General features: G+C 43.9%; 1 protein-coding gene across 4 annotated transcripts in view; it reads left to right on the forward strand.

The window, feature by feature from the left end:
• Positions 1-16,836, forward strand: part of eps15l1a (epidermal growth factor receptor pathway substrate 15-like 1a) — a 36,028-nt gene that overhangs the window by 10,488 nt on the left and 8,704 nt on the right. For all 4 annotated transcript variants that reach the window (XM_036517378.1, XM_036517386.1, XM_036517393.1 and 1 more), the window contains exons 10-23: positions 100-257; positions 421-577; positions 1,711-1,773; positions 3,120-3,205; positions 4,380-4,452; positions 5,387-5,548; positions 5,725-5,922; positions 8,673-8,837; positions 10,220-10,325; positions 11,273-11,323; positions 12,133-12,272; positions 12,404-12,464; positions 14,020-14,102; positions 14,690-14,780. In XM_036517378.1, coding sequence (XP_036373271.1) covers positions 100-257; positions 421-577; positions 1,711-1,773; positions 3,120-3,205; positions 4,380-4,452; positions 5,387-5,548; positions 5,725-5,922; positions 8,673-8,837; positions 10,220-10,325; positions 11,273-11,323; positions 12,133-12,272; positions 12,404-12,464; positions 14,020-14,102; positions 14,690-14,780 — 1,594 coding nt within the window. The remainder of the gene's footprint in view (positions 1-99; positions 258-420; positions 578-1,710; positions 1,774-3,119; positions 3,206-4,379; positions 4,453-5,386; positions 5,549-5,724; positions 5,923-8,672; positions 8,838-10,219; positions 10,326-11,272; positions 11,324-12,132; positions 12,273-12,403; positions 12,465-14,019; positions 14,103-14,689; positions 14,781-16,836) is intronic.

Below are 16,836 nucleotides of genomic sequence, written 5' to 3' on the forward strand. Positions count from 1 at the left end.
ATTAAACTCATTATAGACGCCCCCGACATTTCTTTGGATAGCAGTTTCTTGTGTTAAACTTGAATAGACTTGGGGTCTGAATTTTCCCCTGTCTCTCAGCATTCTGTGAACTGGGTGGTCCCAGTGGCAGACAGAGGGCGCTATGATGACATCTTTCTGAAAACGGATGCTGACCTGGATGGGTTCGTCAGTGGCCAGGAAGTGAAGGAGATCTTTATGCAGTCTGGACTTCCTCAGAACTTGCTGGCACATATATGGTGAGCGACTGGCCTAAAACCGATGCTGATAACTTTGGGGGAAAAGAAAAGGTTGACTCAGCTGACTGTTAAACCTGACATTAACAGTGAGAGCAGAAAAGCACCCTGAAGCAGTATGTGGAGGAATGCTGACTGACTGGCTGTTTGTTTTTGTCCTACGCAGGGCCCTTGCTGATACCAGGCAGATGGGTAAGCTAACCAGGGAGCAGTTCTCTCTAGCCATGCACTTCATCCAGCAGAAGGTCAGCAAAGGACTAGACCCCCCTCAAGTACTGACCCCTGACATGATCCCGCCATCAGAGAGGGGCACCCCTGTGCCTGTAAGTACCCCCAGCCCTGCTCGCCAGCGCCAGCTTAACAGCTACCGAAACAATATCATGGCCAAATAGAGGTAATACGTCATGTCCAAACAGCATAGGAGTGCAACCATGTTTCACATGTGTTGAAATGTTTTCTAGAAACATCTGTACAATGTTTATTTTTCACTCTGGACAACTGGTAATTTTGGTAATTTTTTTGCTCTGGAAGAATGATAGCTTGTTGAGAGAGCCACATAATAGCAATTATTGAATCAATTATTACGACACATACACAATATGCACATGGCTTAAGTCCACAGTGTGACATGACTGTTGTAATATTGTAGTATGTATTTTAGAAAATCAACTTTGTGAGTTATGTAAAATGTGTGCTGTGAGCAGATTGCTCAGAGTCAAAGATTAAAGATAAGCGGTAATCATGTCAGCCGTGCACGTATTCAAAGCCAGGTTTCATTCATTGGAGTCCACACTAAGCTGTCACAACACTTACTTTCCACATTTGCAGGGGTACTGGATTATAGAACTTTTTAGTCTAATTTGCAGCCTCTCTGTGCTAAAACTCTACTACCCTCAGAGTCCTTTGCCTCCTGTCCATTGGGTCTGCCCACCCTGCTTACACACAGCGGTAGAATAGCGAAGGTGAAATACAAAACACTCTGTGCAAAATATCTTTCAACTCTGAAGAACCAATTTTATGAATGAAAAGGGATCATTTACAAAATTTGTCCCCCAGTGTGGTATAGCTTTGATTGAGGTGGCAAAGGACTTCTCTGTACTATCCTTCACTGTAGCCTTGTTAGAGATACTCCACTGTGCCATCATCACCTGCATTTTAATTATATACTACTGCAAATTCATGTCTGATTGTCTGCAAGGTTTTCAGTTAAATCCTTCTGAAAAGATTGTGTTTGGAGGTGAAGGAGGGTCACCACTCTGAGGTGGAATCAGGTTTCGGAACTGCCTTGTTTGATCTCCATGCACTGTACTCACATGATCATTCAAGCATCACCTGATTTGGATAATGTGATCATCTCTCTCCCTCTGCCTGTCTAATCATTGAGTGGGCTTCTGTATTTCCCTGCCTTGCATTAGTTTCTCAGTCCTTTTTCTTGATTCCCCATCTCTCTCCGTAGAGCCTTTCAGGGTATATGACTCCAGTAGGATCTGAAATGGCTGCACTAACTGAAATGCGCCGTGTGAGTAACTGCATCATTCCATATCATAACTGGGTGAACTTGGTTGTCCAACCACTGTGCTGTTCTTGTTGGCATCTTGTTTTGGGGCCCTTTTTAATGCTGTCATCTCATAGTCTATTTCATCTGAAGAAATGAATTGAAAAAAACATAGCAGAAAAGGTTGTGTTGTAACCAACTCCAGAGCAATGGGAAAAGAAGAGAAAGTGGTTACTTGCACGTACACAATAGTGTTTGTTTTGTATATTTTAACCCAGTTAAAGCACATACATACACCATGTATTGTGCCTAAAAACACCACATCTTATTGAAAAGCAGACATATGTTAATGCAGTCAGCTGATTATCAGCAGCTCCTTGTAGAATTAGTAGTGTGAACTAACATTTTTACACACTGTAAGGAATTTGGCTTTCATTCATGTATATGTACTTTGAAGATCCTTGTGTTGGCACAGTGTTTGGAAAGACCAGTGTCAAAGAATGTTAGGAGAACAGAGGGGAAGACATGATGCAGGAGAGATTACTGTACACTCTTGTGAAATAATCATGAACATTTCAGTGTTAAGGTTCCTCTGATTCCTGACATGAAAGTATTTCCGGCAAGTATGCTGCCACCATATCCGTGACTACAAAATAATTTGTCTTTTGTCTCTGTGAAAGAATTGAAACAATTGAATCTAATAATTCCCATTGACCATTGTTTATTTTATTAAAATGACACTAGCAATGATATCACGCAGTTCTTCTGTGAAAGTTTTAATGTGAACAGTGCCATCCGTTGATTGCCCAGCATTGGGAAGTTATAGTACCAAACAAAAAACCTTCTGATTCATTCCTTTATTGTTAGCGAATATTCTGAAAGGAAAAGGTGAAATTGTCATATTCTTTCCATGTACACTTATAACTCATGATGCAGTGCTTAATACTTACACAGTGTAATGTAGTGCTTAAACCACAACTTACTCAGTATATCTTTTTTCCTTATTTTAATTTTTAATGCTGCTGATGTTGTTAATCCCAATCACTGTATCAGGCAATAATGTTCAAGTCATGGGTATGTAAGTAATGTCTAACAAATGCTTTTAGTGGATCATTAGTAAGAAGTCCCAAGATGAAAAGCATTTGTGGAAATACCCAGTCAGTGCTGTGTACGGTGGTGTGGTTCCTTGATTTCCTGATATATTTAACATGGAGGTGAACTCAGAAACCTTGTTGCTGTGCAGTGGCTTACTCCTTTGTGGTAGTTCTTGCGTCCTCTCTGCAATACCCATGTTGTGGTTGTATGTAACAGGCTCTCTGGAGCCCCCCCAAGGGACATGGTTAATGGCGCCCCCTTCTGTCGATTGACAGGATAGCACCAGCTCAGTGGGGTCAGGGGAGTTCACTGGAATCAAAGAACTGGACGACATCAGCCAGGAGATTGCACAGCTACAGAGGTAACTTTGAACACAGTGGGTGTGGTGGGCCCTGCCTTTTTGTTTTTATTTTGAAGAGGGGTTTTTTCACCAGTTGAGGTTTTTGACAAACCAAAGACAGCACTTGCGGGTGTGACAGGGGCATGAACTTTTGCCCAAGAGCACTGACTGAGTGCTATGTAGTTTCTGATAATGGGAAGCTTTGTGGATTGCTAAATAAAACAAAGTAATTCACTTGTTGACTTACATCTTTTGAATCGATGCAATCAGTTCAGTTCAGTTGAGTCAATTTTGAATAATCGATTCCTGATTCTTATAAGGAAAAATCATGAGGAAGTTTCATTTGAAGCAGTAGCATTGAGCCAGAGTAAAAGCCTTTAAACAACTCCTTTGTAGGAAGACACTTGATTTGAACTGTCTGACAAGTAAAGGTGCAGTATATCTTACTGGCTCCAGCACATGGCTGTACACAGTATAATGTTCACATGCACAGAATAAGTGGTAAAATGTTTCTTAAAATGACTCTGATGTAAGCTAGTAATTAATTGGAGCCATTTTGAATGTTGTTTTATGTTATTACTGAACAGTATTTGAACAATGTTGCAGGTGTCACAGTGACTCTGAAAAAATTTTTTATAAGTACAGTTGAAATGACCCAGTTACTGTTAAATCTGTTCTGATTTGGTTTTGATCATCAAAGGCATACAACCACTTAAAAATCATCTCTGAGATGAGGAAAATCATGTCTCTTGCAATTACACTGAACCTCCACAAGTGGGCACATTCCCCTTTATAATGGTTGCCTTGTAGATATTGGGAGCATAACTGAAAGCTGGTGAAAAAATGCACACTTCAAAGGAACAGAAAGGTAAAGGTGTGTTTTTGGGGTGGTGGGTGAAAGACATGCTCCATTCTCAGGAAGGCCCCCAGTTGTGTTGACCCCAGGGTTTCCTTTACTGTGTGTATTTTATGAATGTCTTGTTTTCGTCACTTGCTCCGCATGCTGCCACAGCACACTTGCTTTCACACACTGGAATGCACTCAGGTAACCCCCTCTCGGACGCCTCCGTATTCATGTTCTTTCTTAAATGAGTGTTGGTATTGTCTTCATGGAGGGGCCAGGGGTTGGGGAAGTTGCTTCTGCTGTGTAATGTTTGACCTATTTCATGTTGTTTTTTTTTTTTTTTGAACACAGGGAGAAATATACGCTGGAGCAAGACATCAGGGACAAAGAGGAGGCGATCAGATACAAGTCCAGTGAGGTTCAGGTGAGGGAGAAGGTTCTCTTCATGAGCGCATGGCTGTCATTCAGCAAAAAAGTACAGAATTGATTCTGCTGTAGGTGCACAAATCAAGGATCTTTAGCTTAGGAAATGTGCACTTTTCAAAATGCCACCATCTCTATCTACATTGTAGGGCTGGGCGATATAGCCGCTGCGATATAGCCGCCGCAATAACAGCTATGTTTCTTCCCGTATTTTTTTTCCTTTTAGTCATACTTGATGCGGGAGCACACCTCCAATTTTCCGAGGCCATGTGAAATGCTTCCGGGGGAAAAAAACGCCACTCGTATCTATTTGATATCACAGCAGCAGTGCTATGCTGCTTTCATGTGGTAGATAGAAACACATCGCTACAAAGATAAAGAGTGAAAACATATGCTATGTGTTTTTCAAAACTAAAAGATAAGGTAACAACATGTAGATACAAGTGATTTTTTTCTGCCTTGGAAGCATTTCACTGAACTTTGGAGGTATGCTCCCGCATCAGGTATGACTAAGGGAAAAAACCTGAGAAGAAACCAAACGCCACACATTGGAGATAGCTGTTACTGCGCTAAAAATAGCTATTCGATGTATCGCGACGGCCATATCGCCCAGCCCTACTACATTGTCATAAATACTGCTTGTGTCAAACCCTGAATGACTTGTAATTAGTATGTAAACATGTGATCATTGATAATACTGCACATGTCCCCACTTTGTAGGCATACAACCTACAGAAAAGAGCAACTTTCTAATCATTACCCCTGGGAGAGTGTTTTCATGCACTTCTCATACTCCCATTTTTGTTCAGGTTCCGTGGTCATTTCAGTCATTCAGTAATCCTCTGCCATTTGAAGGCAGGGTGATAGATGTCAGTGCTCGCAGGTAGCTGTAGTGACCGGGGGGAGGGGTGGCTGTCCCTGGGGTCCTGTGACAGGAGATGCAGAACGACCTGGACAGGGAGACCTGCAGCCTGCAGGAGCTGGAGGCCCAAAAGCAGGATGCCCAGGACCGGCTGGAGGAGATGGATCAGCAGAAGGCCAAGCTGGAGGACATGCTGAATGATGTCAGACAGAAGTGTCAGGAGGAGTCCCAAATGGTAAGGGAATGGTGACTTCAGATTGCACTGCAGTGTGTCTAATCATTTATAAAGCACCATCATGGAGTTAAAGGCTAACGTACTAATGCAGCCATCACTGAAAATACTGTACATTTTGCTGAACATGTAGCTGTGTTGCTACTTTGTAATAAGGATCTCTCTCTCTGTGCTTGCAGATCTCCTCACTGCAGAGCCAGATCCAGTCTCAAGAAACGGACCTGCAGAGCCAGGAGGAGGAGCTGAGCCGGGCCAAGGCGGACCTGAACCGGCTGCAGCAGGAGGAGACCCAGCTGGAGCAGAGCATCCAAGCTGGGAAGGTCCAACTGGAAACCATCATCAAGTCTCTCAAGTCCACCCAGGATGAGATCAACCAGGTGAGAGCTGGCTGTGCAGTGGCACACTATGACTGAATCTTCAAGGGAGCTTGACACTGGTATGCGGCAGCTGGACATTACTGAGGAAACGGCTGACCAGCACTGAGCTGTCAACATCAGAGTAGCAGATCAGTTCACTTCAGGCTGGAGGAAATCTAAGGTGAACCAAAAAAAGAGAATGTCCTTATTTGGGCCACGCTGGCTTGTGACAAGAAAGGAACTGACAGTTAGCTCCTCTCCAGCATGATTTAAAACACGAAGACAGTTATCCCAGCTGAAATAGCAACATATAGGTGTGTCTCTCAAGAAAGGAACCACCGTCTCTCTCTGTATGATAGGGGTAGGAAGAAGGACGTTAAACGGTCCTCACGTGCTTTCGCTGTTACGACTGCAGATTGGCAGGCGTGCACGCAGACCCGGAGTTTGTTTTTCACGTCTGCAGCCTTATTTGTGCGACGGGGCTTTCAATCCCTGGAACAATAAGCAGAAGACAACAAGCAGAGCGGTTTCAGAATGATGCTGACGGAAGGGGTGGGGTCGGTTGTGGTTCGAGGCAGAGCCACACCTGGCGCTGTAGCAGAGGTGTGAGCTGTGTGGTTTACGGTAACAACTCTCACCTGGCCAGCTGCCTCTGTCAGCACAGGATGCCCCAATCAAGATAAGAGGAAGAAAACACTACAGGTGTGAAGGATCAGAGACTGAAGTCGCTGCAGTCCTATCAGATTTAAGCCTTGCTTGAGGCATGAAGTGTTTGAACTCATCTGATTTTTTTTTTTCACCGCTGCCTTAATTGAAGTTGTTTTTTACCCCCTCTCTAACCTTTATTGGAAGGCATGAAACGGTTGTTGTGTTGCCTTTTGGTTTTGTTGTAAACAAACATCACATCTTTGTAACTCCACCAGTTGCTTGCATTGAGAGGCAGTTTAAAAAGCCAATATAGTTTCACACTTGCAACCCACCAAGGTTTCAATACGCCTGTTATCCATGCTTCAACATTGTGTGCTTTATCACCTGCGGTGTAACAGCTGATAGGATTAAGATTGGACTGTACATTTAAATGGTAGTATCATATTAGCTGAAATTGACCTGATTTAGAAATGTGAAATATTAGGCATATTATGTAGATGCCTTATTGGAGGGCTGTATTATTTTTCTTTTATGATCCACTAGAGGGAGCTGTATGTTAAAGCAACAAGCAAGTCAAGGCACTTTGTGTCAAAAAATTGAAATGTTGTTTTGGACCTTTTGGTATAACTTACCCTCGAAGGAGATGAAACACAAAAAAGAGAAGTTGAGGTAGTGTCACATTTGCATTTTACTGAGCCGTTTGCAAACCTGAGTGACATAATAACCTTTTAAATACTGCCAAAAAATGACTCCAAAATGCAAATGCGCAAACATCTGCGCAGCTCCTTGTGCTGCGATGTGAGTGGAGACGGTGATAATCGGTGTAGGTATTCTGCGCCGGCCTCCTCTGTGGAAACCGCAGCATCCCCTCCACACCGCGCTGCACGAGTGCGCTGGTGTCGCCGTGTCATCCCCCGCGTACAGCTCTCTCTCTCTCTCTCTCTCTCACACACACACACAGGACAGGGTGTGTCAGTTTCTGTATGAACGCTCACGCTTCTCTACCTCCGCTTTTCTCACCACCTGAATAGCTTCAGCCGTTTTCGGTCCCGTCCACGTCACAAAGCGCTTCTGTGAGAATCGCGCGGCGCACTGTTGAAAGGGGACACTGAGCCAACACTTGTAGTGAGGTCTGAGGGGCGGCTGGAAGGCCAACATAAATAACCATGGCTTACAGGACCCGTGGCTCAATCACAAATGCTCCCTGAACAAAACCAAGCTTTCAGCATTAATGAACGGGGCGGTTTGTCACCAGTGTGGACAGAGGATTTTTTATTTAGCGCGTATTATAACGAAAACGGGGGTCACCGGGGCTTTACTTGGAAAGTGTAATTTCCCTGGAGTATTCTGTATTTTCGGCTTGAATTTTCCAATGATTGTAATATTTCACACTTTGTTGTAGGCGTAGGTGGATGTGGGATGTGTTTGAGGTTGACATCTATGTGTGTGCTCCCGCTAAACCAACAATGAAAGTACACAGGCGTGAGAATGTCAGGGAGATCATCTGTATCAAATTCAGCACAGTGATCAAGAGCTGTGCCGTTGAAGGTGGGTGCTGTACGTGGTGAGCTATCTGCTCTGATGTTCCTGATCCTTGTTTCTGGTTTTGATGTATTAAGAGCTTGATGAAGCTACAGTTTCTGCCAAGGTAGGGTCAGTCTGCATTGAGCACTCTACAGAAGTGATTTTGAAACGGCATTTTTGTCAATTCCTTGACCTCACAGAACAGCTGCATTTTGCACTTTGTTGTGGACCACCACCGTTAGAGAGCAGAGCCCACCATTTTCAGTTTTTAACGGACACTCATGAAAGTGTGGTCGTAGATGGAGAGGGATTTGAATTCACCATTACAGCAACACAAGCCTCAAAAAGCCACTGCTCTGGTGAAGGGTGCTGTCTGCCATCACAGTGCCAATACATATATTTCCAAATATGGCCATTTTAGTCTCATGGATTAGGGATGTTTCTGTTTGCGTTGTCTTACTGAAGGTTCGACTTTTGCAACTGTACGGTTTGTTTGTGCTTCTTCGTTAACGGCTGCCATGTGAAGGATCCGAGCTGAGACCACGATGATGTTAAAGCTTGTGCTCTCTCAGAACGGCATTGCTGTCTTCTGGTTGCAGGCTCGCAGCAAGCTGTCCCAGATCCAAGACAGTCAGCAGGAGATGACCAAGAGCATCGAGCAGTACAACAGCACTCTGAACGGCACCCACGGGGGCAGCATGACCAACCTGGCTGACATGAGCGAGGGCTTCTCAGAGAAGGAGAATGGAGGCTTTGGCTCGATGGTGAGGGGCTCCGAAGCTGCTGTGGTAGCGGTGTGAAATACCACACTTTTTTTTTTTTGTTGTTGTTTTAGTTTTGGCATGGAAAATATGTGTTAGCATGAGGAAGTCTTACACGATTAGCTTCCTGTTATCAGAAAAATGCACAAAGCGTACATTCGATTGCTGCTCATTGTGCAGTCCTATCCCCCAAAGCGCTTTTTCAACTCTTAGCTGAAGGCTTTCCTAACCGTGAAAAAGGACAAAAAACATTGCCAAAACACCTTAGTTGTTTTACATCACATCTGCTAGGTTTTTACTGTTTTTTTTTTTATTATGCGGTTATGGGAAGCATTGAATTAATTGCTGAGTCTGACCTATGTCAAGATATTGCATGGAAGGAAAACCAGTGAAACTTAAGGGTTTATGGTGTGCACCTCAGTAGCAAAATTGCTCTCAAGAAATGCAGATTAAGCAACAAGTAAATGAAGATTTTACTGTTGCTGATAAGATTAGAACTGTAGGAAAAAAAAAAAACTCGACTTCAAAAAATAGAAGGTTTTATTTCCTGCACCTGATGTGTGAACTGTGGAACTGCAGTGTGTGCATCTTTTCCCATGAAGTATTTTCATCTTTGACTGTGGCTACACCCTACATGGTTTGTCCCTAATTAAATTCTTCGGGGTTTAAATGCTTTAGCTGTGTTGTTTTAGCAGGGTATGCTGTATTATTCCATGTGCTGCTGTACCTGTGCAGGGAGCGAGGAATGAGCTCACAGGGTCTTTTTGTGCTACAGAAATTTTTCACAGAATTTTATGTCATGGCAAAATAGGGTCACGCGACAGACCCGACCTGCACCGAGGCGTTCCTTAATAAAACACAACATGGAGCGTTTTCTTAGAAAGCGACATGCCGGCCGTTTGGCACGTGAGGGGGGGGAGCTTTGGAAATCCAACACCTCGCGGGTCGTGAGACGGGGTTTCCTATGGAGCGGCCGTTCATTAGGAACAGCTGAGTGTGACGGGGCTCTCGGCTGAAGGATCGCAGATCGAGGGAGAACGAAAACTGCCTGTGAATTATTAAAGTGAAATTTAAGCTACGGGAACTGCTAGCCTCGCAGACTGTTAGAGTAGGTCTTTTCTAAATGGAGACATTCCTTGTGGAGATTTGTTGGTCTGGTTGAACTTACATTCCTCCGCTTCACTCGAGTTGACAGGTAGTAAAAATCAGGAGTATTTTGCAAATGGAAAACATATTTGGTAAATGTACAGATTCATTGGCAGACTGAAGAGCTGAATGACCGTGCAGGTCAGGTGCTTTCCTGAAGAGTAAATGGAGGCTGTTGAATGTAATTAAGATGGGATTTTTTTGGCCCAGGTAAGACTGACCGCTAAAACTCTCTCTAGGAGGACCCTTTCAAGACAAAGACATCAGTGTTTAACAGCACTCCTCAGGACCTACATACGGACCCCTTCCACTCAGAGGACCCCTTCAAAACGGACCCCTTCAAAGGTGCCCGGTCCTCTCACTGTCTGCACAGAAGCATTTACCTTTCCATTTTACCCAAAGCGACTTACAAGTGAGGCAGAGTACAACACAAGCAAATAGCCATATAAGGAGAGAACAATATTAGAAGCGCTGCATGAAGGTTCAGTTGTTGGTCAGGTAAGGTACAAGCTAGCTAGTAGAAACACAGTGAAGGCCATCCTAGGCGCAGCCTGGCCCCCATGTTCCATGTCCCTCTCCCCTCTGGCAGATTTCATCTAGTGATATCTGAGCTGTAGAGCCTGGGGACTATGCTGTATATACCTATGAAACAGGTCAAAATCTTCAGGTCAAACGTTTTTAATATGGCTGACAATAAGCATACCCCTCACATGTCAGTGCACATGTTACCATAGTAATGAGTCTCATTAGTCCTACTTTGCGAAACACCTCAGTAAATGCTTTTTTTCTAACAGTTTTATTATAGCTTCATAGCTAAACTACAAAAGAAGAGTGACAGGGAATTTGCAGCATATTTATAGTAAATGGACAGAATGAAAGAACTATGAAAGAGAGAACTTACCAACTAGCAAGTGTTAACTAGCTATCAAATTATCATATTTATTAGTAAGCATTCTTCTTTCATAGTTACTTACAGCTAGCTAACTTACCCTTGGCATTGATGCACACTACAGGGTTCGTATGGTGTTCCGCACTATTCACTTTTCTGCAGATAAACACATACTATCTAATTTGTCAGAGCTACATTCATGTGCCTACTGTGTGCACATACGCAAGGTGCGTGTCCAGTGTTTGTAAACTTTGAAGTTGTTGTTATGTGTAAGGGGGAGAAAAAATGAAAGCCATAAGTGCAGAGTTCACACAGCTCTGAAATGTCACCAAAAGTCAAAGGTTTCCGTTCTAAGCCTGATGTCTTCACCTCCTCTCTCCTCCATTCGGCCTCACCTCCTTAGGGGACCCTTTCCAGAACGACCCCTTCGCAAAGCAGCCACCTGCCGCCACAGGTACTCACACGCATAGCAGATTGTCTCTTTCATCATTGTTTACTCTAATAACAACACTAATGAGTTTAATAAAGTGATGGCAAGGTTAGCTCAGTAGCATAAGATTTGTATCTATTATGATAGTGTGAAAAAACAAGCATTATTAGACAGGGTTATCTCTGATGAAGCTAGTCTCTTTGTGATTGCTGCACCATTGCAGAGTCCCAGGGTGGTGATAACAATGACTTACAGTGTACTTGTACTATACTACAGCAAACCAGTACCTTAGTGGTTAGAGCTCTTTCCTGTTTCTTGTAGTGCTGCTCTCACTGCATTTTCTTGTCTGACTTTATGTTTGCTGGTATGTAAGCTCAAACCTTCAGCTCTTTGGTGAGTGAGGATATGCAGGTGTTTGAGAAGCAACAGGCCATGTAGTGAGAGGGATTAGAAGTCTAAAGGAAAATAAAAAGGTGCCAAGTCTTTGTGGTCCCTTGAGAGAACATGCACAGCCTTATGGCCAAAGCAAACATTGGCAGTACTGTAAATGTCTGGAGTGACTGTGGTGACAGACAGCAGGTATTAAAAGAGGGTTTGCATGCATGATTGGTAAGCATATAGAAACTGACTAAGCACGTGTTATACAGTGAGTTTCTGAGAAACATATTCACACTGAAATGCATTGTGATGGTGGTTGGTATCAAAAGTCTGCAACAGCAGACTGAAAGTGTATAGAAGCCCTCAGCTCAAAGTAGTTGGAGTAGAAATGGAGTGTGAAGGAGGAGGTCACCCCTCTGCTGCATCCATCACACCAAACTGCACTCTCCTCTCAGATCCTTTTGGGGGGGACCCTTTCAAAGAAAATGACCCGTTCAAGACTTCATCCACCGAGGACTTCTTCAAAAAGACGGCCAAAGCCGATCCATTCACCTCCACTGACCCCTTCAGTAAAAGTGCTACACTCCCTGCCAAGGTAACAGCGGGAAGGTTCATGAACATCTCGGACATTTTAGGATTTTTAATTTGTGCATCAGTTTGTGTTTTTTTTTTTTAGGGAGATGGAATTGTGACTCTATCTCTCTTCTCTCTTTGTCTGTCTTTCAGACCAGCCACTTTAGCGACAGTGACCCCTTTACTTCCACCAGCCCAAAACCAAAAGGCCCAGGTTAGAAAACGCCCGCCTTGCCCTCAGCTAGAGCTTTGCTGGCTGCTTGGTGCCTTGTCCATTGGCGTGATCCCAGTGCTGATATTGATTGGTCTTCCTTTCACCACATGCCTGGTTTCCTGTCTCTCTGTGGGAGCACTCCCTCTCTCCTGTAGAGGGAGATTGGCTGATGGGTGCACCTTCAGAGACCGGCTCAGGGCCTCTCTTCTGGAAGCGCCATCTGTGTTGTAATGTGGTCTGATAACATTTTCACACATTGTGCTCAGAGTGATTTAGCCTGTGTTGTGGGCTGCTGTGCTAGTGCTGTGCTGATGTGGAGGTGGTGTGAGAACCGGAGAAGCGCGGCGAGCTGTGAGAGTAGTTCTCATGCTTGTAATATCTGGTTTCTGCCCTTTCACAGAAACCTTAAAATGTCATAGCGTGAGCATAAAAAAAAATCCCAGTTCCATTGTTCGAGTTGAAAAATGAGTATCTTGCAAATTTGATATTTTTATCGTACCAGTATGCTGTAGGTAACACAGGAGAGATCAGTTTGAATGAAAAATGCACAGCAAAAAATTTTATGACTCAAAGCTGCTTAACTTCACAGGATTTCACAGGGTGCACGATCTACATGCATTCATGTATTTTAGGGCTGCGTAAAAAAAGGCTTTTATGATGCCTGCTTGGGTATTTGCATCTATGAAAATTTCTCATTTTATTTTTAGGAAAGAAGTCATAATGATATTCTAAGAAAGTGGCACAACACTTTTTCTGTTTCGCCAGATATTTTCCTAAGGTTCATGAATTCTATATATAGGTGAGTTCCTACGTATGAAAGTACGTGTTGCCTAAAAATAGGCATGGCGAAAACAAGTGATGCATTGTGTCCACATGCAGGAGAAGATGGCCGGCTCTGGACATGGTACCTGAAATATATCTTGAACAGTGGAATCTTTTACTAGATGGAGCTATTCTCAACCAAGTGTTTATCCTCTGGTACTGAGCTGGGATACTTCTATTTTTTCCAGGAAATTGCTTTAGTCTGTAAGAAACACACTGCTCTTTGCAACACTGAAATCTCATACTCTAGCTGGAACACTAGGTTTGCTGTGAGGGTTAGCTGCTGGAGCCAAGCCTTAATGGTTGAACTTTTCTGTTTCTTAAATAACATCTTAGTTAGCAAGTGCAAAACACAGGAGAGATGGGTACATAAATAGACTCCTTGATGTGACAATGTTACATTAGTTGGTTTTCTCGCCATTGCTCTTGTCACACAAGGTCAGGTGTATAAATACATTCCAGAAAAGTAGTACTCCAGCACAGGCATTCTAATGTCTTTCTTTCACACCTTTAATTGGCTAATCAGACAAACACATCACAAAAACAAAGCCCATGTGCTTTCCAGCCCTTGGTTAAGTCATGGAAAACAAAATGGTCAGGCCACACACTGCTCAGTTGAAATAGTATCTCCATTATTTGGAATGCATTAAAACCTGTATATGGGGTTGACGTGTAGTTTAAACAAGGCGTTAGGCTGGTCCCCATAAATGTTTCATGCTGGGCTCTCTTTCAGATCTCTTTGGAACACTGGATCCTTTTGGAAGTGGTTCTTTTGGCAGCAACAGTGGATTTGCAGATTTCAGCCAAATGTCAAAGGTAGGATTCCCTCGTGAGCCCAGTGAGAGGCATATCTCTTGAAGAAAACTTACTTCACAAGCACTCTGAGCTTTTAAAGAGGCGTTGTGGCAGCTGGATTACGCAGCACTTCAAGGTAGAGCAGTGTAGCATAGTAGTTAAGGAACTGGACTTGCAATCAGGAGATTGCAGGTTCAGATCGTGGGTGGGGTAATGCTGTCGTACCTTCAAGCAAAGAAGTTTAACCACACATAACTGAATGAATGGATAATATACAAAAATCTATCAAATCCCCTATCAGTGTATGTGGTTACACAGTGAAACAGACAGGGCCTGCTATGCAGTTTGGTGTTCCTCCATTTGAGTGGTGTTGGGATTAAAAAACTTCTCACACTGGTTGTCTTGTTGCTTAGTCATATGGAGTTTTGCTTCTTAGTATGTAGGATTTCTCAGCTTTCATCTCCTGCGTTGTGGTGATGCTGTCTAGACTCGGAGCGGTGCCCCACCCCGAGCTTGCGCTCGCATGCCGCTTGCGACATTTCTGTCAGTGACGCTGTGGCAGTGTCGTCCCTCTCATGTGGTCTGTTGATGCTTCTTCTGGTGAGCAGGGCTTCCCTGAGGATCCCTTCAGCAGAAAGCAGGACACACCGGCGCTGCCGCCCAAGAAGAACGTGCCGCCCAGACCCAAAGCTCCCAGCGGTAAGCTGTGGCAAGGCGTGATGGGGGGAAAAGGCCATCTCTGCATGCGTCACCTACAGGCCACCCAGTTTACTCAGACCTCATTCTCCCCTGTGGGAAATCCCATTTTACTTCAGTAGTAGTCCGTGCATTCAGTCTGTAGCACTTTCTGCCAAAATCCCCTCTTACAGACTTTCTGGATGCCAAAATTCTCATCATTTAGTCATCATTAAGTCATAAATGGTTGTTCACATAAGCCTTATTGATTACCTCTTTCCTGTGTTTGTAACCAAACAGGTCAGTAAATAATCATTTTCAGTGTCGCTGCTTTTGATTATCGAAGTGTATGTGACTGTCTTCCCTTCTGCCGGTCCGCCTTTGACATGTGACAGCAATTGAGAATGTGGTTGTTCATTTTTGAATTTACGATGAATTGAATTGAATGTCAGATGCAGTGGACAACAGCGTAAGTATGGCGTGTTTCAACAGCCTTTGTGAATGAGGTTTGAGAAGTTGGTTCAGTGCATGGCTCAGTGATGTGTAATGTGGTCTTAACATAGCCCTTGTGTCAACACTGATATGAACTGAGATCTGCCAGAGAAGTAATACCTTCCTTGTAGTGTTTGTGTGTGGGGTGCACAGGCACATCACATACCAGTGATGCTCAGAAAACGCTACTGCAGCTGATAGAGCTGAAACTTTTTGCCCGACTGTCCATGAAATGGGTGTGAAAGCACCTTTTTTGCTGCAGTGAGGTTTCTTTTAAAGTTGTAAACAGGAAAGACACATGGGTATAGATAAGACATCATCTTTGCTAGAGAATAGTGTGATTTCACTTTGTGTCTACAAGATCAAGTGAACAGGGTCATTGTGCAAAGTGAAGAGTTTAGCTTGCTCAGTGCACTCTTTATTGCTTTCTATAATTTGTTTGAAATTATGTATGAAAACGAAGGGTCTTTTCAACTAAATTGCCATTGTCCTGAAGCACTCTCTGTGGAAAAGGACCTTTATACGAGATGAGTCCAAGTATCCCTGCCATACCAACACCACATTATGCACGTGCTGAGCTTTTAGCTTACTGGTTGACTTGAGAATGGGATTTTTTTCATGAGCTCATATTATTCTCCCTCAAGTGCAGCAGACCGGAAGGCTGCCACCTTAAGAAATTATGGTTTTGCAACAAAGTGGCATTTTTGGGTCTTAAAAGGACATAAGAGTGTAGCAGGCTGTAGCATGTGTAGCAGGCTGATGCGGGTGAAATGAGATCACGGTCCAAGGGAAGCCTTTTTTCCGAGAGTGAGAGTTTTGTTTCGCCACCCAAGTTCCTCTTTCCAGCGAGAAATCGCATCCCACGCTCAGGCTTAGGAGACTAAAGGCACATGCTAGCCAAAAGGTATGGGAAGGCTCGGCGGTGAGTCAGAGCAGAAAGCAGCACGTTACAGAGAAAACAAAGGCAACGGTTTACCGAAGATGGGCAGTGCTGAGGACTGAGGGCAGGAAGCCGTGTGGGTGTTGACTTGGGGCAGTAGGAGCAGAGAGATGCTCTGCGGTTCTCTAATACAGGGATGTGACTGCCTCTCCTCCACCCTACCCCACTTCCTCTGTGTGCACTGTTTGCTCTGGTGTGCAGTGTGGCTTTCTCTGCACCTCTGACCTAGCTCACTTCACCCAGTGCGCCCTGACCAGCTTTTTAAACACCGGGTTTGCCTGATGCCACATTCACATTGTGGTGCGCTTGAACTCTTAACCCTAATACCAGAGCAGTTTGAGCTGAAAAAAACAGGAAGGCAGGGCACTCACGTACGCCACTTTTGTCGGTTGCTCAATGAAGAAGTAAAGATAGTGGTGCTGGGGATTTTAAAGCGGCGCAGATATTTGGAAAAAAAATGCAGTTTTGCTCACCTTACAGGAAATCTATTTTGTACATGCCTTGTGTGATGCATTGTGTAGTGGAAGTGCATGGCGTCAACCAGCATGAAGCATACACGTCATCGGAGCACAGGTGTAATTAATAATACTCGATCTTGAGAAGACTAATCGATTCAACTTGTTCTCCTTGATGCAGGCAGTTACCGGT

The sequence above is a fragment of the Megalops cyprinoides genome, chromosome 2 (genome assembly GCF_013368585.1).
Source record: "Megalops cyprinoides isolate fMegCyp1 chromosome 2, fMegCyp1.pri, whole genome shotgun sequence".
NCBI lineage: Eukaryota > Metazoa > Chordata > Actinopteri > Elopiformes > Megalopidae > Megalops > Megalops cyprinoides.